Genomic DNA, 23,494 nt, shown 5'->3' with positions numbered 1-23,494 from the left:
AATTTTTTATTGAGAAATACTGTAAATTGGCAAGCACTTATTATAAATCTTATTAAAGGCATTCACCATGTTTTTTATAAGTTAACTCAGCATATGGTTTTCATGTTAATTTTTATTTCCATCTTTAAATTATTGCTTGATTTATAGACCATTACTTTCCAAAAAGTATCTAAAGTGGTTACCAATTAAAGGAAAAAAAAAAAAAAAGTCAAAACCATTTTTTAAAGAGAACCCAAACCTGGAAGCAAGAAATAAAGACATAGAGAAAAAAAAATTAAAAACAACTCTTGGCTGAAACAGCTTATTAACACCTTCAGTGAAACTTTATGTGGTCTAGTGACCTTGTTGGGTTCTAACACTGAATCTCATTGCTCAGATGATGCATGTATTGCTGAGAATCAGGGCCAATCAGATATCTGCAGCTCTTCCACATGTCAGTGTCCCACTGTTGAGGGACACCTCCCCATTTTTCAGCTGTGGAAAAGAGAACAGTATTGTGTCTGCTCGGTGAGCACAGAGAGAAAATTCATTCATTGCACATAACCTTTTGGTATCCTTTGATACAAGAACTAGTGCATACAAAGCAGTGTAAAGAATGAGTCATATGACAGACTAGGGAAACAGCCTCTCACCTATACCTATATTGAATTCTCTGTCCATGCCTATATGTATTACCAAATATGTCTTTTTTTTAATTATTATTATTTTTAGGGCCACACCCGTGGCATTCGGAGGTTCCCGGGCTCGGGGTTGAATGAGAGCTGCAGCTACCAGCCTACACCACAGCCACAGCAACCCGGGATCCTAGCTGCGTCTGTGACCCACACCATAGCTCTCGGCAATGCCAGATCCTTAACTCACTGAGTGAGGCCAGGGATTGAATCTGCATCCTCATGGATCTTGGTCAGGTTCGTTAACCACGAAGCCACGAAGGGAACTCCCAGAATATGTCTGAAGGTGGTATTTATTGTTTTTAAGGTGTAAAAGCAAAAAAGGAATATCAAGCACCCCACATTGCACCTGACGCAGGGCCAGTTGTGACTGGGTGTGTCAGAGTCTGAGGCAGCACCTGGATAAAAGACTAGGGCAAGGGTTCCATTTTGACAGATTTCCACAAGGTGGAACCTTGCCCGCTTATCCTTTTTTTTTTCCTTCTAATTTTGTGGGTTTGCCACCTCCCTCATGGCCCAGCAAGGTTCAGAAACCTTAGCTTCCTCTAAGAAAAACTGGATCCGAGCTTGGCAGGCAGATCCAAACTGAGCAGCCCACTTAACATGACACTGGGCTGCCGTTCATTAATGTCTTTTAAAGCAAAACATTCAGATTCCACTCTGGCCAGGTCAGGCCACCAAAGGGTTCTAAGACAACCTCGTTTATGATGTCATTTTAAGTATTCCCTTCTTCAGCAATGACAATAAAAGTTAACTATTAAACTCATGTTTTCAACTTCCCACCAAGGGTTCCCTGCAACACAAAAACTGCAAATTAAATCATTGAGATGCTAGGATGCCTAAAGAAATAAAGGCACATTCCTCATAAACAGCCCTAACTGTAGAACATCTGGCCTGCCCAGCTGCGTTTTCTCTGCATCAGTCGAGGTGGTAACAAAGATAACTGGCCCCTAGTCTTTCCAAAAAACAAAAGCTCAGTTATTCTGAGGACAGCTAACAGGAGTGGGATATGGTGGACACTGCGGCCCTGCCACAGAGCCGCTATGACTCATTTACAGAACCTTACAGTTGTCCTCGCCAGTGAATTCCTCCTCCTCCATCCCGTTGCTTCCTTTCCTTTAAGAGAATGGAATTAGGAAATAGAGTGTGGAATTGAAAATAGATTGTTTAATCAGCCTCTGATTTCTCACCATCAAGGTCTTGGTTTTGTGTTGGGGTCTTTGGATCTGCTCATTCGTTCATTTGTTCATTCATTCAGCAAACTGTAATTCTGTGTCTAATCTGTGCCATGTCCTGGGGTAAAAAAGTGAAAAAGACAGCCACAATCGCTGCCCTCTTGATACCTACATGCTAGTGGGTAAGAGAATCAATACAGAAGTAAACCACCAGGTAAATATATGATTTTAATGGTCATCAGTGCTATGAAAGGGCATAAAATGGGGATCCACCATAGACGGTGATCAGAGAAGACCTCTCTGAGGAGGAGACATTTATCTGAGACCTGAAGACTCACACAGAGCCAGCCACATAAAGGTCAGGGAGGAGAAAAAGTCATTTGTTGGTTGTGGGGAGCAGCATGTGCAAGGCTTGTGGCAGAAAAGAGCCTGGCAGAGCGGGGCTTACCAGTGCATATACAGAAGGGAGAGGGTGCCCGCCTAGGAAGATGCAGAGGTGGTCAGGGGCCAGGTCATGAATCCATCTCTCTCTCTCTGGGAGCTGATTAATTTGCTGCCCCTGGTTAGTTTTGTTGGGCAGATTTTGGCCCTGGAACTTTTGGTAAAGTGTAACTCAAACAGTTGTTTTCGACTTCAGCAAATATTCTCCTTAAGCACAAACACCTTTAGGATAGATGATAGCCAGTGGGGATGGAGACAGATGCATACATAAACTCTCCTTCACTTCTCAGCTTTGAAGGTTACAGGAAATGTTTGTTTAGTATCCAATACTCTCAAGCAATGCTGTTCAAATAGAACTTTCCATGATGATGAAAAATTTTTGTTTTTCTGGTTTCTTTTTTTTTTTTTTTTTAATCTGAGCTGTCCACAACAGTAAACACCACTCTTGAAACGTAGCTAGTGCAACTAAGGAACTGAATTTTTAATTGTATTTCATTTTAGCTAATTTAAATGTATACTAGTGACCATATAGGTCAGGGCAGCTCTAGAATCTAGACATACTTAAAGGAGCTTATTTCTCAGGAAGGTATTAACAAAGACTTAGGTTTGCTCCAAATGTGAGCAGTGTCTGTGATGGTTCATAGAATCCAAGGGGCAAAAGGTTCAAATTATTTAGTCCAAGTTCCCAAGGGAGGGAATGACCAGAGTCTCATCACTCCTGATTTGTAATGGCCGTCAACATGCAGGATACATGATAGGAGGCAGTGTTTCATAGGGCCTGGCTGCTCAAAGGATGCTCCATGGACCACCTGCACCATCATCATTTAGAATCTTGTTGTAAATGCAGGATCACTGGCTCAACTCCCAACCTCCCAACTGAATCAGATCTGCAACTTAACAAGATCTCCAGGGATTGAAGGGTACACTCAAGGGTGAGAAGCAACTGTTATGTGGAAAGGCTGTACAGTTGGGCAGATCTGGGTTCAAATCCCAAGTCAGTTGCCACTTACCTACTGAGTCTTGGGCCCCGATTTTCTCACTTGAGGAAGGTGAGGTAATATTACTTACCTCAAAAGGTTGTTGTGAACATTCAGTGAGTCAATGTATAAAAAGAAACTAGCATGAGGCCTGGTTTATGTTGGCTGGTCATTCATTCATTCATTCGTTTAACCAGTCACTATTAATTGCCTATTATGTTCTAAGCACCCTCCCTATCCTGAGACACTCCCTTTTTAAGCACCTCCCCTTTTCAAGGAAAAAAAAAATTGAAGAAGAATGTTTTGTTGGGGATAAGAAGGAAAGAACACGTTCCTCTCTAGCAGTTTCAGTACGATAATGTGAACAACTTTATAGGGTTCTCAAATCCTATAGCATCTTTAGAGGATTCTCAAAGATCAGAGACTTTCAGCACTATTCTCGGATTTTTAATTAGAGGTGAGGGAATGAGGAGGGGAGTATAAGAGAAAAAGAGGGGATTTAGACAAACAGGAAAGGTCTGTTATTGTGTCACCAACAAATAAAAAGCATTAGAGCTGTCTTAAAAATTAAGCGCAAACTGTTAATTGCACAGATTTTCTTTTACCGGTTACTTTAAAAAAGCAGCGGCAGCACTGCTCACTGGAGGTCCCACTGTTAGAGGAAGGAATGAGAGGGGTGTTCTTTTCTGCTCCCCAGGCAGAGAGGGCTTGTCACCCAAGCCAGTAGGTGTGAGTCTGCTCAAGCCTGCCTGAGTGCATCTGTTAGATTGCTGGCACATGGCCATTTAGGGGTTTTGTTTCCCAGACCACAGGAGCCCATTTTCCCAAGAGTTCCACTAGCTTTTTGTTTGATAACGTCTATTTCTAGCAGCACTTACTCCTCCAACAACAACTTCAATGGAACAAAAATTCACTGAACACCTACTATTTGGCACACTCTCTGTTGGGGATACAGAGACGAATAAGGAACAGTTGCTGTGCTCCAGAAACTCTCACAAAAGTAACTTCTGCTGCCTTCTCGCAGGTGATGGCCAGTCTCACCATGTCTTCCTGCTGCTTAATGGGAGCAGAAAATCCTTTGGCTTCCATGGCTGCCCCTTTTAAATATCCACTGACCTCGCCGTGCTCTGCTGAGGTCCCAGGGGTGTGAAGGGTTAATTGCTTGCTGTGGCTGGTTCATTGTTTTCCCAAGCTTCCCACCCCCTTCCAATTTCTTTCCAATTGTGAAATTTGTTTAATATATTTTAATAATGTTTTTCTCTTCACAGAAACAACATATATTCTTTATAGAAAAAATACAGATAAGCAAAATGAAGAAAAAAAAAGGTTAAGCATTTTTTAACCTCAGTCTTAACACCCAGCGATAACTTGTTTGAATTAAAAGGGTATTTTTAAAAATTATAACAGTTATATAATTTCATATGAAATTCAAAATATAGAGGAGGGCAGTCGTGAATAATCCAATCATCTGAGACATGACCGTTTTGGGGGGGTTTCCTTCTAGTCTTCTTGCATTTATTATAAATGAGGCCCAGCACACAGGCTGCTAAAGTCACTGTCTTTGCGGGGGGTGGGGGTGGGGGATATGGTGTCGATGCCCAAAGCAGAAAGGGGTTCTTTCAGCCATACTGATGGATAAGGACAGTTGTCCCTTTGCATAAAAACATGTTTGGGAATTTCTGTAATTAGTTAAATCGTTGTTGCCGTTCCGACGTTTCATCCCTGGTGAGAGAATCTGACCCAAGGAACTTGTCTTAATTCCCCGGAATCTAAAATGGGAAATACAGAGATTTCTACTTTGGGAAAGTCTGATATAAGAATACCTGAATTCATAATGAAGAGCGCTTGAATATCATTCAGAGCCTCCACATGCCAGGCTCTTTGACATATATTCCCTCTGTTAATCCTCACACCAGTCCTACAAGCTAGGTATAATTAGCCCTATTTCACAGATGATGAAAGGCATGTAAAATTGAAGAGGCTGGCTCAAGATCTTACAGCCAGTGCATGGCAGAACTAGGACCCAGAGCAGAGAGACATTATGGTGGATGAAGTGGAAGATGTGCAGCTGACTGGAGTTCAGCCCCACTGGGCCACCCCCTCACTGTGGGCCCTTGGGCATCACATCCTAAGTTTTTCTGAGCTGGACTTGTGTGTGATGCTACTCTTCTGGAGTCAGTGCTAAGAAAAGGAACAGTCCTCAGATCCAAGACACAGGGTCCACCCTGTGGGTGCTGTTGAGGACACTGCTAAATGGTTTTCTGGTGCCTCTTTAGGAGGGTGCATCTGAAAGAAATTCCTGTTTGATCTTAATTCCAAAGACCATCTACTCCTGCAACTCACTAGCATATGGCTCCTAACTTGTCAGGTGTCCCTTTGAGTGTTGGCTCCTGGAAAGCTCTGAGTCAAGTTTAAGGCCCGCCTATGGGAAGCATCTGGACCTCTAGGGTATATGTTTTGCCTCATTCCAAATTGCACTTTTCACTCCAATTTTGTTTTCATTTCTTTTATCACTCCTACTTTATTTTAATATTATCTTTTTGAATCTTCCATATTATGTGCTCCCTTAAACTATCGTAGATTTAGCTCCTGGTTTCCTCATCTGTGAACTGGGGGTAATATTTCCTTAAAGGGTGTCTGTGAAGCACTTAGCACAGTATCTGGCCTATATGAGACGCTCAATAAATAGTGTCTCTTTTCATGCTCTCGAATCTTTGTCACTTCATTAAAAAAAAAAAAAGACAGTATTTGCATTCTAAAAGATTCTCCAGTTTACTGCAGGGTTCGATACAGAGTTCTTTGAATAGTAAACGAACGTCTTTAAAACAGGATGCCATTCTCACACACCTTTCAGGGTGTCCTCGCTGTCATGTAACTGGCACAGTGCTGACCCACCAACCCTCTGCTTCCTTCTCCTGCTCTGTGTTAGTGCAGCTACCCGTGGGTTGTTTGCAAAGTCCTTGGGATGGAGTGGACTAACGTTTTAAAATGAAAACCTTTCCTTTATCCTCCCAGAAGAGTTTCAAGATGAAAATGGTCTGCTGCACAAAGGAAACGATTGAAGGACCAAAGTTTTCTTTTTTACTTCACCTCCCTTAACCGGTTCTTCAGCCTCCCCTGTGCCTGCAAAGAGGTGCTGAATCCTAGTCCCACTACCTTTTAAAACAGGTTTAATTCTTTCTATTATATCAACATTCTAAAACGTATCAAGCAATTAAGTTGATAAGTTTTTCTTATCACTATTAGTGATTTCTTAAATTACTACATTTTGTCCTAACGATCTCATAAAGTTCTTAAGCCTCTCGAGGGTTTTAAATATTGTCAGTGTCTTTCCCAGTCCCTAGCACCTTCAAGGTATCCAATTAAAAAGCAAATTAATGGAATTAATACTACATATAGAATAGGTCACCGTTAAGGTCACTGTCTAATAATCTTCAAAAAGACCTGGGCAGGCAGAGCCCAGTAATCTACTTATGTTTGCTTAAAGCAATTTGCTGGCTCCTTAACACCTGTTGAGTTGAGTGTTGAGAGGTTATTTGGGGCGCCTGTCTCAGCTGTATCACCCTGAGCTTTCATTTGTCCCTCTTTCATTACATCCCTCTTTCTCTTTCTTCCCATTTTTCCTTTCTCTCTTCTTCCTTTTAAAGTTTTTATTGAAAATCTTTGGCCTACCAGTGGTGGGCCCTACCCTCATAGAGCTTATAGTCTGGTGGGTGGATTAGACATTAATTAAATCGATTCATTAATGGGTGTTAAGATTATAAATTGTAGTAGGCACCACCATGCAGTATGAGATCTGACTTAGCCTAGGGTTAAGACAGCCTCTTTGAACTGAAATATGAAGAATGACTAAGTACTAAGGGAAGCCTGAGGGTTCCAGGCAGCAGAAACCACAAGTGCAAAGGCCCTGTGGTGCTGGGAATCATGGCACCCTGAGATAAATGAAAGAAAGCTACTGTGGTTGGATCCGATTGTTCAAGGGCAGTGAGGAGAGGGGGGCTTCTGATGAGGCCAGTAGGAGCCAAGCCCCATGCTTTGTAAAGGTTTGCGCTTTCAGCTGAAGAGCAATGGGAAGGCATTAGCAGCCTAAGGAAAAACAGGGGGGTGCCTGACGCATCTTCATCTGTCTCTGCAGGAGCGATGCAGTCATACACATGGTCTCTAACCTACACGGTGACAACGGCAGCAGGGTCCCCAGCTGAAAACTCCCAGCAGCTGCCCTGTATGAGGAGTACGCATGTGCCTTCCTCCTCGGTCACACACAGGATCCCAGTTTACCCCCACAGAGAGGAGCACGGGTAGGTGACTTTCCCGGGACGTTGCCTTTTAAGTTTGAAAGGCCAGGGTTTCTTCAGCAGGGGTCTTCTCAGAGGACAGGAAGGATGCGCCTTTGTTGAGGTCTCAGGGTGCCCAGCCCCACATCCCATAAGACGGTCTCACAGGTGAGGTAGGCATGGGTGACCCTGCTTGATAAATCAAGTCCAGTCCCCCACAGCGTGAAAACTCCTTTTCAGCAGCTCCCCCGACTGGCTCTCTGTGCACGCTGGAGCCTCACAAAATACAGCTGCATGGTACGTCCCAGTGCTTTCTGACTCCATCAGGGGAGGGCTCCCCCACCTGAGGCTGGAGGGCCCTGGAGGTTACTAATGGGGTTCAGGGAATCCCTGCGGGATCCAGTGGTGCTTTGGACCCCGGACAGATAAATCATTTGTTTTGCCCATATTTTGTCTCCCAATTTGTGTAGTGATGTTACCGTGAAGAATAAAGCACAAACCCATTTAAAAGGGTGACCTGAGTCGTAGACCGCTTTTTGCCATCCTGCACTCTCTTTATTAGAAGACACTCCTTGTTCGGTGTCGAATATGCAGTGATCTGAAAAACATGTATGTGTTAAAAAGGGCCCTTTTTCTCAGGAAGGCGAGACTCTCCCGTGCGGGTGTTGTGAGCCTCCCGAGCCAGGTTCCAACAGACCAGCTGTGGGGACGTGGAGGAGGATCACTCCGTCCTGTCTGCTCGGAGGCCTGGCTGTTGGTGCAGTTCAAGTTAATTCCATGGGTTCAGGTGTTCCCGACCAGTCAGTAGGGCAGCCATGATTTTGTTGGGGGGCCGGGGGGGGGCTCTTAAGAGTATTTTTCCACGCATTTAAAATTGACTTTGAGATTGCTCCAGAGAGCTTCCAATTCTGCAGAAACGGCCGATGAGACATCCACGTGGTCAGGTGTCAGCATCTTTGCCGTTCTCCAGGAGGCTAGTGGTCAGAGGCTATGTTTCCTCCTGACTTTCTGTTTTATCAAGTGTCCTCACGTATATGATCCCCAGAATAACCACGTGCGGCACTTTCACAGATGTGAGAAACAAGGATGTGCGTAGCCCAAGGTCCCACAGCTCAGGAAGTGGTGGAGCCAAGCTTAGAACTGGACCCTGATGCCTGGTTGGCCGAGGTGTCCCCGCAGGAGAGAGCTCATGGAAACACACCACATCCTTCCCCAGACGGGGAAGCAGAGGCCCCAACAACACAAAAACATAAGTCCCAAAGTGTCCCTTCTTTTTTCCCTCTTTGACTGCAGGCTCTGACCTGGGGCTTTTCGCCACACCAGGGGGAGAGGTTTATGTCACTAATGATGTTTTGCTCGGGGGCTGGCCTTCACTCCCTGTGCGCGTGCCAGGGAGAGAAGGAAAATCCACCTGGGAGCGTAAAACTACCACAACAAAGCTGCAGAGCGGAGATGGTAGAAGAAACAAAAAGAAGCAAAATGGGGGAGAAAAGAAAAAGAACTAAAAGGCAAAAGAAGTAGATAGAGGAGGTTGATTTTTTTCAAGGTGTCAAACTGATGTGTTCTCCCTGCTATTACTCACCACATCCAATGTGCTTAATGCGTTGTAGATACACGGGAAGCTATAACTATGGGAGCTATGGCAACCAGCATCCTCCCCCGATGCAGAGCCAGTACCCGGCCCTCCCGCACGACACAGCCATCTCGGGACCGCTCCACTACTCTCCTTATCACAGGAGCTCTGCACAGGTGAGTCGCCGCCCTGTTTGCCTGCCCAGGCCTTGGTGTGCCTGGTGCCAGAACCAGCCAGTTTAACACAACTAGTAAGCACCTTCTGCATACTGTGTGCACAGCCCGTGGGCCTCCAAGGAGAGGGGCCATCTCTCCCCTCCAGTGGCTCCCACGCTGGGTGCTCAGCCAGTGTTCACCCCTCCTTGCTTTCACGTTCTCGGGTACCAACCACGTGTTTTTAGTTCTGTCTCCCCTTTGACCTCGCTCCCTGGAACCAGTCAGCCGCCATGTCTGTCACCTTTTCTCCGGCAGCCACTCTCAGACCGGACCTTTTGTCTCCTCTGCCCTCGCCCCTCCTGGTGCAGACAGACCGTCATTGAGTCCTGTCAGGACTGTCACCTCAGCATCATCCTACCTGGTCTCTCGGTTTCACGTCTGTTCCTTTTAGTCAGGCCCCCACACAAAATCTTACCAGAAGAATCCTCCTGAAACGAACCCTTGTCAGATCATTCTCAGGCCTCACATCGCCCTTGGCTCTTCACTGTCTAACAAACCAAACTGCTCTTCTGTGGCCTTGGTGAATGGCAGTTGTGGCCACTCCTGTCACACCAGTGCTGGGCCCTCTGCTTGTCTCAGACACTCCTGTGCACTGGCCCCCAACACAGCTGGGCACCAATGCCATCCAGTTCCCCAGCGTCTCAGCACCTTCACTGTTCTTGCCTTAGATCAGGTCTTTATCCAACCCAGATGATGACAAAAGCCTACCCTTCCGTTTCTGTGTCGCTAAACTTGCCTCGTCTCTGTTTCATCCCCAGTACTATAGCTAGAGAAAGCTTCAGCAAAAAAAACCCAGCTGGCCGTAACACTCTTCCTCTTTTGCATGTCGTCGCTGTCATACTCAGGTTTAATTCCTCAGCATGTCTCTCAAGACTCATTACGGTCTGGGCTCTACTTGCCTTGCTGGCCTACCAGCCACACCCCCACTTTTGCCCCGGCTATGCCAGCCCACGTGGGGTTCTCCCAGGTCCTCTCCTTGAGCTGGGGTTCTCTTCCCCCACCTCTTCTGCTTGTGGTCAGGCCAAGCATCCCTCTGCCTGGGCGGCACTTCTGGACACCGCCCTCGCCCTTCCTCCAGGACCGTTTTAGGTACCATTCTGCTGGGCCTGCCTCTATTGGTTTATGTCTCATTGCCTCCTTTCCTGCCACCTGCAGGAGACCCCCAAAGCTCCTTGAAGGCAGACATTAAATGTGACATCCCTGGGTCACAGGACATGGCACACCCAACAAAAACAACAGCTAACTTTTACTGCATGCTGGCTTGTACCAAGCATGGTGCTGAGCACGTTCCACATCCACATGGTAACCCTTGCAGAAGGGAAGTGAGAGTAACTTGCCTGAGGACTTGAACCCAGTGTGACCCCAGCTACCCAGACACTTAAACACCAGCCCATGTCACCTCCCACATGAAGGCATTCCGTGCTTCCTGAACAGAGGGGTGGACAGAGGGTGGGTCAGCCTAAGCAGCTGTGGTGTGCAGCCAGGCAGGAGCTGAGGTAGGTTTGGGTAGACTAGATGAGAGCTACGTCCCACAGGCAGGACGACAAAGCGGAGAGGGGGCCGGGAAAGCAGGGAACGCTGCCATGGAGTATTTGCAGGCATCTACAACAGAGGCGGCAGGTCAGGAGCTGGGATGGAGGCTGCATGACATCAGCTGTCAGTGCAGACTTGCCTCTGAGGGAAGGGACCGAGCAGTGTATCCACAATACACAGGCACTGGGGGCAAACAGGCATCTGTTTTGATTTCCATCGGCAGTACCAAGGGGAGCTCTGGTATAATCCCCAGACAAGCCAAGAAGTTGATTCCTCTAAATCATCCCCTAGGGCATTCATTATGGCTCTCCAAGTGCGTCACACAGGGATGCCCCTCCATAGGTCCTGCTTCTCTTGGGAGCAGAGTCTGCTCCTCACGGTGATGCCCTAAATGACTTAGAGCTGCAGCCACCGTCTAAGCAGCCCATTCATTCATTCCTTCATTCCGCAATGACTGTTGAGTGCCCGCTATGAGGCCAACACTGCTTTAGCCTCTGAGAATGTGGGGAGAAGGACACGGAAGCATGCCCACTTTGGGAGAACTTCTGCTCCAGTAGGAGACAGGAGGCTGAAATCCCAAGCCACAGCTCCCAGCATTATCTTCCCTCTTTCTTCCCTCCTTCGACCTCCTTCTGAAATTTCTGGAGCTGGTTTTTCCAGGGTGTTATTTTTAAAGCCTTTGCCATAAAATGAAGCCAAGTGTTCCTAAAGGCCCGTGCGGTTCCTGGTAATCAAAGACAGGTCTGCAGCATCCTCTCTGGAAATCCCAGCAGGCCCCAGCTGGAGCACTGTCGCTTAATCCCTGGTCCTAATCCAAGGGCTGAGGACTCAGTGAATGCCCGTGGAGGAGCCCTCTGAACCCAGACTAGGTGTGGGAAGGCCGTAGGGTCCCGCAGGCCTCTTGACCACCGTGCCCTGTGGCTCTTAGACAAGGTCCTGTCACCCCCCGGACCCCTGCACACCCTCACGCTCTGCACTGGATGGTTAATGCCTTCGCCTCCATTTGTAAAGTGGGGAGGGGAGACATTAGTTACATCACATCTCTGCCCAGGGAGGTGGGTTAGGTCAGCGCGTCTCCTGGGGAAGGTACTATTTAAAGACAATGAATCCATTGTTTGACTTTTCATGAACATTTCTGCATCAAGCAATGTTTCAGGCACTTTCAGATCTATAGGCTCACTTAATTCTCAGAGCAACCTCAGGAAGAAGGCATTTTCTGCAGTTTTTAAAGATGAGGAAAATCTCAGGAGGAATCTGCCCTGGGTCGTGCATGCCATAAGGGACAAAGCAGGTGCAAAGGCCAGTTCCCTGAGTCCCCACCCTGGGCAGGGGCAGTGAACACTACACGGTGTGTGTTTCAGAGGGCAGGAGGTAAATGTGAGAGGTTACTGCAGCTCTTCTTAATAAGTTTCAAGTTCGCAGAGAGAAGAATCGCATACCTGAGATACTGTATTTCTTTCCTTGAACACTTTGGTTCAAGGCTGAGCACATAGAGGAATATCCACTGCAGGGCTAATTTGTTTTAGCTTTCTGGAGCAGAGGTCGAGCTGTTCCAATCCCAAGGGTCAAATATCATGCTTTCTTATATCAGACTCAGTGGGGAAAAGATTAGTCTGAATTGAAGAAAAATCATGGTTAAAGAATGTGATTGGTCATCAGCCCAAGAAACTAACTTTTGCAAATAAACGCCTACCAGGCTTGCCTTAAAAAACTGATAAAGCACCTCTCTGAAGTTCAGTAGTCACAGACATCTCAGCATTTATATATTCAAAATAATGTGAAGTCATTTGCTTTTTGAAATAGGGCATTCTGTGCCCTTGTTTATAACTACTCATTTGTACATGACATGCGTTCTTTGTGGGTACTACAAAGGTTAACCTCTGCCCTGCCTGAATTCTCATAATTCCTGAAGTAGTGAGTCCAGATGAATGAAGTTGCATAGGGTAAGGTTTGAATGATTTCAGAAAAACACCCTTCTTGCCACTATGCTGCACTTGTCCGCATCAAACAAAGTAAGCGAACAAGAGATGGTATCAGCTGCCGCTCTCCCAGTTCCCCACTCTCCTGCCCGAGCAGAAAGAGAAAACAAACCAGACCAAATGTATGGCCACAGGACACTCTGCCTTGTCAGCAGCTATAAATGTGAACTGGGCCCTTGAACTCAAAAGCCACTTGATCAGCTGAAGCAAAATGGCTAGAAAGACACTTAGAGTGGGCCAGAAAGTTATTCCTCATTTCTCATCAGTATGGCCAAAGCCCAGCCTTGCCAGCCAGTCACATGGCACTCAAGGCATCTCCCGTGGACCAGCCCAGGGCCAGTGGGTGCTCCACTTTGGGAAAGCCTCTAGAGCCAAGAGGATAAACACAGTCTACCATAGTGATCTAAAAATCTCTGACTGTACAGCCAGGCTGCCTAAGTTCAAATCTCAGTTCTGCCTCTGATTAGCTCTGCACCTCAATCTCTTCATCTGAAAAATGAGGATAATTCTAGGACCTGTTTCCTAGGGTGGTGGTGAGGGTTGAGTGAGTTAATCAAGTCTAGGACAGGGCCTGGCTCATAGTTTATATTATTATCATTATCCATAATATCATAGTTGCTACATTTTTTTGTAATTATAGAATTAATATCTGTCTCCCTCACTATACTAACTCTGTGAAGGCAGGGACCAGGTCCTTTTTTCCCGATTGTTATAGTCCCAGGGCCCAGAACATACCTGACCCTTGGTGGGTCCTCAGTAAATACTCGTCATTGAGTGAATGAATGAATGAGTGGATCCTTACTCTGGTCCTTAAGTTGCTGTGTGACCTCAAGTAAATCACTTCCCCTCTCTTGACCTCAATTCCCTCATCTGTAAAATGAGAGGTAGGACCAAATGGTCAGTCACTAAGGTTCTTCCTATCATGAGTGGGCAAATGATCCTATGACTTGAAGAAAAAGAATACTAGTAAGAGCTACCATACTTTGAGAACTTGCTATAGTGAAGTCCTAAGTGTTGCACATGTAGGAACTCAATCCTGGCCCTAAAAGCTCAGCAGATATGGACCGTCTGGTAAAGATTTGTGGGAGCTATGTCCTGGGTGGGGGTGCCCACGGACAGAATTTCGGGTAGTAAGAGCCGCCTTTTATAGGAAAACAGTTTGTGCTCCCGACAGGCTGCTCAAGTAGCAGCCCGTTTGGTAAGGGTCTGGGATAAAGGGCTCATTCTTCCCTCCCCATGAGCAGGAAAGTCAGCCCTGGGTGTGAGGAGTCACTTCTCAAAATAGAACTTCCGAATATGGTCCCCTGGAGGCCCCGGGTCAGTCTCGGCCAAGACGGACTCATGCCATGCCACCTGGCAGAACCCTTGCCCGCTTGTGCACACGGGCACACACGTGCCCATGGGCACCCCCCCCCCCCCCACACACACACACCACTCACAGGGTGGGGACTAGCGACTCAACTCCACCTTAACATCAGTCGCAACAGGGTGGGATCTGACCTAGAAAAGGCTAACTTCCGGTTAGGGGCCCTTAACAAAAAGCGCCTTTATTCCGGGCAGAGGTCTCTGGACCCCGGGGTTTGTGCCCAGCATGCTCGAGGACCCCGCGTGAAACCGGATGTAAAGTGTGAAAGGTGAGGCGGGTGCTCCCCCCGGACTACATAGAAGCTTCATTGGTGGCGTTCATCGCCAGACCGAGGCGGCAGGCACTGCAGCCTCTCTTCTTTCAATGGTCTCTTCACCACGGGGAAAACGAGTCACTGACTCATTTGCAATTAGCTGACCTAACAGGACAGAATTTTCCAGGCCGGATTCCGTGGTAACAGAATTTTATTGTCACATTGGAGATATTTTGAGCCAGTCTCATTTCCAGGCAATTACTCTTTTGAGTCTGTGACACAACCCCTGGGCACAGCTGCATCTAGGATCCTTGATTAGGCACAAAAGCCACACTCTCTTGGACTCGGTGGGAAGGGAGCCCCAAGTCCACACTGCCATTTTACCTATCCAAGCCAAGGCGTCACCTGAGGCCTGGTCAGTCGTAAGACCCTGTGGTCTGTAGGGGAGGACGGAGCTCAAAGGAAGAGTGACAGAGATCCAAGCTTAACGGGCTGAGTTCCAAAAAAGGAGTGTTTTCCTCCCCGAATTTTGTGCAGTTCAGTTGAGGTGGGTCGTGTCTCGCTTGGGCCGGTCAGATTGATGTGGGGGAAGGTGCCACCTTAGGACTGGGCTTTTGTGGCAGCTGCTTGCTACGTGGCACCTCACTTTGTGGATCCCACTTTTGTCACCTGTACAACATGGGTTCTTTCCAGAGGTAACATGCTAGCGTTCACTCCCCAAGTAGTTATGTAGCACCTGCTAGGTGCCAGGCATCTTCCCAGATGCTGGAAATGTGGTGGAGAACACGATCAAGCCCCACCAGGAGCTCAGGAATATAAGCCAGTGGAAGGAGACAGCAAAGCAGCAGGGGTACTAAGATCCTGACCTGAGAGTGGAGGGTGGTGCACTTAGCTTGGCGAGATGAGATGTCCAGAAGAGTCTCTCTGCCGAGGTGACATCTGAGCTGAGGTCCTGAAGAATGCTGAAGAGGCAGGCCTGGATGGAGCTTGGAGGTGGGGGTGGTAAAGAAGTGTTCTAGGCCAAGGGGACAGGTGGGAGCCAGCCTGGCATGACAGGGGACTAGAGGCGGGACCTGTGTGCCAGGGAGAGCACCACCAGTGAGGGTACATGCATCTTAGGGAGCTTCCTTGAGAGATATCAGAGGGGGAAGCAGAAGCTTTGAGAAAGTTAAAGACGATTTGGAAATAGTATTTCTTAATATCATCTGCTTACCACCTGGGATCTTGTCCTTGGGCAGGGCCCAATCTTGTTATGGTCTCTTTGGGAATTAGAGTGGGTCCTGGGCTAGAATCCCAGTGCTCAGGCCTGAGGGTCCACCATGGCTGCCATGCACACAGCCAGTTGGTTGGGGTTATAAAAAGCCTCTGCATGCTGTCCATAGTCTCCTTGGCAACAGCCCTTGGCATCTTCACCCCCGAGTTCAGATGCCACCGATGCCCTTTCCTCTCTTCCCTACCTGTTCTTTTGACCATCCGTGGCTGCCCTTTGCTCTATTAAGACATGCTGTCTGTCCTGTGTAGGACAGACCCCTTGCTGTTGGAAGTTGGAGCCCTCTTTCTTGACCTGTGAATAGCTGTATCTCTTTGCATGCTTTAGGCCTAACAGCCTTCCCCCGCTTTTCCTCGGGCTCCCGCTCAAAGAGGCAGAACAGTTCTTTAGCCCCCTTGACTCCAGGGAGCAGCCATTGTTGTCATAACCCCTTCTCCTGGCTGTCTAGGCTTCTGCCATCTCCCTCCCTCACAGGAGGCAGCCTCCCACCTAATCCCTCCGGGTTCCACTCTCCAACTGTCAGGGAAGACAGATGGGGAGCAGAAGAATTCATACATTCACACGTAGACTCTTTTCCCTGCTCACTGCCCTTGCCATCCTGCTCATGTTGGGGTGGCCTTGAGCACAGCAAGGAAATCTTTGTGTTGACTGGTCTGCAAAGAGGGAGCTCTCAGAGGGAGCCCAGAGCTCCTCCCCTTCCTCCCCTCGGATTGTACTAAAAGCGGCTTATTTGCATAGCTGTCTTGGAAACGGAAAAGAATGTATAAGAAGCTGCACTTCAGGGGCACGCCTCTTATTCCTAATTCTTTCTAGAACCGTGTCCCCTCTTCCTGTAGCTCCTAACACCTGTTTTTCTGACCTGCACAAAGCTTCCCCACCTCCCCTCCCAGGTGGCTTATCTTGACTCCTTCTTCCACAATCACACCAAGCCCAGTAATTTACCATTTCCTGCTGATGTGTCTTCCAGGACTTCGGTGACTGTGAACCAAAAAGAGAGATGTTCTCTAAATGATAGGCACTAATAATAACCTTTGAAGCTGTTGACTTGCTTCCTCTTCAAAAGCCTGCTTTTAGGCTGCAGTTCATAATTGCATTCAACTGTAAAATGCTATTTTTAATGATGTCATTGTGTTTTTCTTGGCAGTATTGTTCTCTCGGGTTTATGGAGTGGGACCTATCACATCTCCATAAATGATAATATGATCAAGTTCAAAACCATCCATCCATACATTCTTATCTATCTGGACATGCTGTTACTCGTGCACACATGTGCACACACACGCGTGCGCGTGTGCACACACACACGTTCCTGTATTCCCACTGCGGTTATTCCTTCTTCTGGGTTTGACTTCCCACAAGATTAAGAGCACAAACTCCATGTTACTGGTCGAGCAAACATCAGCCCAGCTCTGCCTGTGAAATCCTTTGCATGTCTCCTCTTGGATACTTCCTAGACCAAGAGTCGGTCTTTCAGCATTTCATTGCTGACTTCCCATCGACTTTCATTAATAGCATCTTAAGAAGTTTAATGTAAATTGTGAGCATGACTGATTCTGTGTATGTGTAAATTCAGGCTAATTTTAACTTTGTGGAATTTCTTTTCCCCTCAACAAGTACCCTTTTAATAGCCCTACTTCCCGGATGGAACCTTGTTTGATGAGCAGTACTCCCAGACTGCATCCTACCCCAGTCACCCCCCGATGGCCAGAGGTGCCCACAGCCAACACGTGCTACACAAGCCCATCTGTGCATTCCACGAGGTATGGAAACTCTAGTGACATGTACACACCCCTGACCACGCGCAGGAATTCTGAGTATGAGCACATGCAACACTTTCCTGGCTTTGCTTACATCAACGGAGAGGCCTCCACAGGATGGGCTAAATGACTGCTTTCATAGGAATCCATATTTAATATTAATAATAATTATTAATAATAATAATAAGCCCCATACCCACCCCCCAGAAGACTTTATCTCTATACATCATAACTCCCAGACTATTCCTAGGCATCCATTTTCCTAATGACCATGAGGCTGGGGTTCAGTGTGGGATGCGTAAACTTTAGTTCAGAAATGGGACTCACTAAAAGTCAGTTCAGACTGGGTTCCCGTAGCCAAGCCAGACTTGACTGTTTGGATAAAGCACTATCTTGGGCAGGCTGACCTGTGCCTCTTCCCTCTATTCCATGACTTTGCGTTATGTTGGCAACTACTCCCAGTAAACTACTTATTTTCCTGTTGACAAAAGCTCTGTAGTCTTAAAGGATGGCTACTGGAGACAGAATCTGGTTTGTGTTCTTGGATGGGCACATAATTTACCAAGAGCATCCGCCTTTCCACCTGTCTGTCATCTGACTGTACAAAGAACAGCCCTCAGATATGTCCCAAGTACCCCTTCTTTCTGGTGGTGTCACCAGGGCTTCCTGGAGCTCCAGGGCTAAAGGGAGGTGTCTGGAACCTCGAGATTCCCAGTACCCTCATTCATGTCTGTCACAGTCCCTGCATGGTCCTGGAATGTAAGCACTGTTGAGAGGGAAGGACGAGGCCTGTTCTGTATGCCTTAAGTTGACTGAGGGTTGTAGGGGACCGGTTCTTCTACATGCAAGTATTTGTCCTAAGTTTGCACAATGGGTAGTGTCAGCAAAAGGCAAGAGAGGGGTTTTTAAAGTTCTCTGAGAATGTGGATTTATGGCATTGAGTATCATACTCAGCTCTGCTGTATTAACTTTGTGAAACCGAATGGGCCAAACTTTTAACTTACCAAGCACCAAGTGTGAGAATGACTTTCATGGTTCCTTCATAAACTATAATAATTTCCGACACTTTGATAGAAAAAAAAAATTCAAAGCTGTGCCTTTGAGCCTATACTATACTGTGTATGTGTGGAAATAAAAAATGTATTGTACTTTTGGAAAATTTTTTTCGTAGGCATTTTTCTGTCGGATTTGTAGCAATTTGTGAGGTTTGTTAGAGATTTAACATAGGTTTTCTTTCTGTATTATAAAAACACCAAGAAATTATGGTGGACCTATTACCCTATGGGTAAGAAATAAATGGAAATATGACATCGGATGTTTTAGCAATTGTTCTGTAAATAAAATCTTTGATCACACCACTTTAGTGTGATAATCATGTCTACAGCTAAAATGGAAATAGTTTTATCTGTACAGTTGTGCAAGATATGAATGGTTTCACACTCAAATAAAAAGCATTGAAATGACCTGCGTTCTTCATTTTCATTCTGCATTTGATATGACGTGTGTGTGTGTGTGTAAGATAAATGACATTCTCAGTACTTAGGGTACGAGTAGGCAAAACGAAACTAGGTGGTTGCATAGTTGTATAGTTGTGCTTATCCAGTTGTCATCATTAACATTTGGATGGCCACACCTGTAGGCCTTAAACAATGATGTACCTACAGCCTGACTGTAGCGAACCAGTGCTATCTATATACAAAGATTTACCTTACGTTTGCATGATGGTGAGTGTCAGCAAAGGGCAGGAGCCTTTCAGCTCTTAAAGGGAATATTACTCTTCAATACCAGCATCATTAAGAGTTACCCTGGTACTTAGTTCGCTATGCTTTACTGATCACCGGGTGTAAAGATATTTCAAGTGCAGTGCTTTAAATGCTAATAAGCTTCTGGAACAGAACAGTAACATTACTAAACACTTAATAAGTATCAACAAATTCTTTTCCAGAACTGCATTTTGATTCTAGGGTTGGAAGTGAAGATATAGAGGCAAAAACGATTAAATGTTTTGCCCAAGTGTTAAAAGTCTAAGATCTAGGAGAAATTCAGAGTCACAGAGTTCCACAAATGGCAGTAGTGACTATTTTAACTAAAAGGCACGAGCATTTGACAACTCAATTTGCATTTTGAAAGATTTATTTTTAAAGCCAAGCTCTTACTTGCTATTACATAACATTCTTATACCTGAAAATGATTTTAGGATTAAAATTATACATTTTACATAGCATCCCCTTTTGAAAAAAAAAAAAATTAGCTATGCTCGTCTACCAAAAGAGAGCAGATGTTGGGTTTCACCCTCTGATGGTAAATTAGTTTGATCTTTCGGCCAAGGTCCATTAGTTGGCTTATATGAGGAAAATAAAGGAGGAGAAGAAGGAAATTTCATATTTAGTCACTGAAAATAAGCCTGAGAATAACCAGACCTATTGCTCTCTTGCAACCCAAAGCTTGTGCTCCATATATGAAAGGGTTTGTGCTACTAAGCACAAAAAATTAAGCACTTGCCAAATTCTCTAGCCAGGTAGCAGCAGCACATAATAAACCATGTCCGTGTACAAGTAGCAACCAGTAGCTCTTTAAATGCACAGGTATTTATGCAAAAATCGTCACAATCAGCAAGGGCCTGTATCCCAGAGAATATAGTAGTTGCTCCAAGAACTTTGCAAAGGAATGTGTGCCTCCTTGTCACAGCACAGCCAAAACACTGTAGGAAGAAGGCAGTGTTAGATGAGGGCAAGTGGCCCCAGGGTGTTCTCTCTCGAGCACAAGGTACCCGTCTCTTGAGAGCCGAACATACTGCCTGTGTTCCCAATTGTTAAAGCTTCCACTTGAGAACAGAAGGGGATCTGACTAGGTCAGGACAACAGCTGCCATGAGCTCAGGACTCAACTGCACCTTCTCTCCCTCTGCTGGTTCCTAGCCTGTCACCAGAATGGGAATGGGCAAGGTTGGCAGCTGGGAGGAGGGCCAGCCGCTTGTCAGAGGGAGAACCAGAGGAGTCTTGGCAATAAAGGGACACTCCCCTCTTTAGGACTCTTTCTGAAAAGGACTCTGCCAGCTTGAAACTGGCTGAAGTCATGAACAGCGGCCAGGATGGCTCACCCACGTCGGGGGCCTGTGGCGTCCTCAGCATCCGTCCTGCTGTGTCCTTGTCAGGCCTCTAGTGTAGCCCAGGTCTGGAAAGAAAGGGGATCTGTGGCCCCTCAGCGACTGCAGCCCAGTTACAGGCCAATCAGAAATGTCTGCCATCCAACCTCACTGGGGAGAGAGGCTGAAATCATGGAAAGAGAACTGAAAGGGAGCCTTGGCTTTGCCGCCATGTGACCTTGGAGGGGTCATCTCCCCACTCTGGACCTCGAGCAGGCGGGCTATATGACTATGACATCCCGCATTATAGTCTGTGTGCTGATGGACCAGGGCCGGCAGATCTGGGTGAGGAGGGTGGAGGGCTTAGGGAAAACAAAGAACAGACTGGCAGCTGGGCACTGATTCAGGGTGGCAGCCACGAGACAGAAGGCGATGGCTCCACCAGCTGGTGCTAAAGAAATGGCCCTGAGGTTCATGCCCATAAGCTGAGCCCATGTACCTGCTCCACCATCAGCAAACAACACCCCCTCATCAGATCCAGCCCTCCTCTCTCTTCCGCCACTGGGCTGGGGATAGGAGTTTGCTGCTATTTCCCCCTCCCTCCAGATTTGCCTGTTTGCTTTAAAGTGACATCAATCCAAGTGTCTGAAGTGAAGCTGGAGAAGGAAAGAGCAAAAAGCAGCAGGCTATTTGTTGCAGCTTCTCATAGCTCTTAAAGGAAGAATCAGAAGTGTTTTTCAAAAAATTAAATCCTGGAAAGGGGATCATCTCAACAATCCCTTTACACAGGGGAAAGGGCGTGGGGAGGGGCAGCTGTAGGTCTCCCGAGGCACAGAGGTCAGATTTAGTCATTTGAAGTGTGCAAATCATCGTCACTAGACGCTTAAAAGAAAAAGATGGATCGGAGTTTCTGTCGTGGCTCAGTGGTTAACGTATCCGACTAGGAACCATGAGGTTGCAGGTTCGATCCCTGGCCTCGCTCAGTGGGTTAAGGATCCAGTGTTGCCGTGAGCCGTGGTGTAGGTCGCAGACGCGGCTTGGATCTGGCATTGCCGTGGCTCTGGCGTAGACCGGCGGCTACAGCTCTGATTGGACCCCTAGCCTGGGAACCTCCATGTGCCGTGGGTGCGGCCCTAGAAAAAGGCAAAAAGACAGAAAAAGAAGAAAAAAAGAAAAGAAAAAGATGGATATATGTATTGACTTCAAAGTGAGATAAAATTGAAATTAACTCTTGGTTCCACCAAAGATGTTGGAGAAGGAACATTCCTGCTGTAAGTAGGCTTGGACCTCAGCAGTTCTCAACTCTGGCTGCTCATAACAGTTACTCTGTCAACTCTGTAAAAATACTGATAGGTGGCACCCACACACTTCAACACTTGACCTGGAATATGATGGGGTTATCAGTATTCTTTTAAGCTCCTCAGGTAGCTCTGATATGCAGCCAAGGTTGAGAGGCATGACCCTTCCACCTTGAAGTTCTCAGATCCAGGGACTGCTCTTCCCTGATGTACATCCCAAGTTTCTTTTTCACAGGGTTCCAGTCGGTCCAGAGTGGAGAAGGGTGGCAGATGCCGATAATCCACAGTTTTACAGTCTCTCCCCCAGCTGACAAGTCCTCCCCTGACTGTACTCTTGTTTGCCCTCCAGCCCAGCCCACCTCCCTAGCACTTTGCCGCCTGCCCTCCTAACCTGGACCTTCTCTGCTTCAGTTCCTTGGCAGCCTCCCAAGCTAAGCCAGCCCTTGTGGTTTCCTCTTCTTCCAAGGAGGTCAGAACCTTTTGTGCTTCATCAGCCTCCTCCCTGAAGCTCTTCCCCCATTCCCCCTCCTGCACCTCGCCTCCCCACCCCCCCAGCCTTCTCACCCCCATATTTTGCTGCTACTGGTGTAGGTGGGACGGAAGACGTAGGCCCAAGAGTTGAGAAAAGAGCTGTTGCTAGGAAGAGAGTGTGGGTGAAGAGAGAGGGTGGGCGGGAGAAATGGGGCTCCCCGGTGTTATTCCTCCCTTTGTCATCATAAATGCCTGCAGGGCTAAAACCAGTTGTTTAAGGACTATTATGAAAAATAATGAGGTCTGACCGTGACAGCAGGGGTGAGAGAATCAGCCTCAGAAACAGCCGCCGTGCTGATCCTTGATATGTGTTACAGCCTCGTGTTAGAAGGGAGAGCCACGGAGAGAAGTTTAGAAGAGTGGATTCTCAAAGAGCTGCCAAACATTGCTTCCACCAGAGATGGTATGCAAAATGTCTTGGCCCGAGCTACACCTCTTGGAAACTGCATACTGTCTTCATAGGAACTGAAATGTAGTTAAGACAGAACGACAAGCTTTAAAGGAGGAGACGCGTTTTCCCCATCTCATGCCGAGTGATATGTGGTCCATTCCTAAAACAGCTCTGCCTCAGTCTCTAGAGGTTCCCATCTCTGGGGGTCTGCTACGTGCCAGGCCCATCAGCAGCAGCATCTCCTCTTCTCACGAGCTCCCTGCAGTGCATTGGTATCATCATTTCTGTTTACAGGTGGAGAGACAGAGACTCTGAGCTATTTAGTGCCCTGCCAAAGTCATGCAGAGGAAGTGGCAGAACTGGGATTTGCAAACTAAACTGCCCTACTCCAGAGTCTGTGCTCTTTCTGCTATAGCACCCTGCCCTCTTCCTCCTTCCTACTTTTGTTTCCACCCCACCCCATCCCTGTTCCTCTCTCCTAAGCAGTTTTGCAGTTTTTAAATCAACATGGACTGTGGTAAGAGAACCTAATGGGGTTGAAGAGAGTTTCAGAAGTTCTGGGAAACGTGTGTGTGTGTGTGTGTGTGTGTGTGTGTGTGTGTGTGTGTGTGTGTGTGTTAAATGAAAGCACTTTCTAAGCTGGGCACCCAGGTGGCATTCCAGTCACTATAAGGTAACAGCAGACTAGCTTTCTCTCCGTCATTTC

At 46.9% G+C, this 23,494-nt stretch overlaps 1 protein-coding gene across 5 annotated transcripts in view; it reads left to right on the top strand.

The window, feature by feature from the left end:
* RFX4 (regulatory factor X4) overlaps nt 1-18,947 on the top strand; it is a 168,505-nt gene extending 149,558 nt beyond the window's left edge. For 4 of the 5 annotated variants that reach the window (XM_021091569.2, XM_021091568.2, XM_084955469.1 and 1 more), the window contains exons 16-18: nt 7,400-7,562; nt 9,149-9,287; nt 17,342-18,947. In XM_021091569.2, coding sequence (XP_020947228.1) covers nt 7,400-7,562; nt 9,149-9,287; nt 17,342-17,614 — 575 coding nt within the window. In that variant the 3' untranslated portion in view covers nt 17,615-18,947. Of the gene's footprint in view, nt 1-7,399; nt 7,563-9,148; nt 9,288-16,871 lie in introns of all 5 variants that reach the window. The other variant, XM_084955470.1, reaches the window with a different exon arrangement.
* The last annotated feature ends 4,547 nt before the right edge of the window (nt 18,948-23,494 follow it).

This window comes from Sus scrofa, chromosome 5, assembly GCF_054392235.1.
Source record: "Sus scrofa isolate SSC_HxYL_T2T_F1_AM1 chromosome 5, Sscrofa_HxYL_maternal_Yorkshire_Landrace_v2.0, whole genome shotgun sequence".
Classification (NCBI taxonomy): domain Eukaryota; kingdom Metazoa; phylum Chordata; class Mammalia; order Artiodactyla; family Suidae; genus Sus; species Sus scrofa.
The sequence above is the reverse complement of the archived record's forward strand: the minus strand, read 5'-3'. Positions and strand labels throughout refer to the sequence as shown.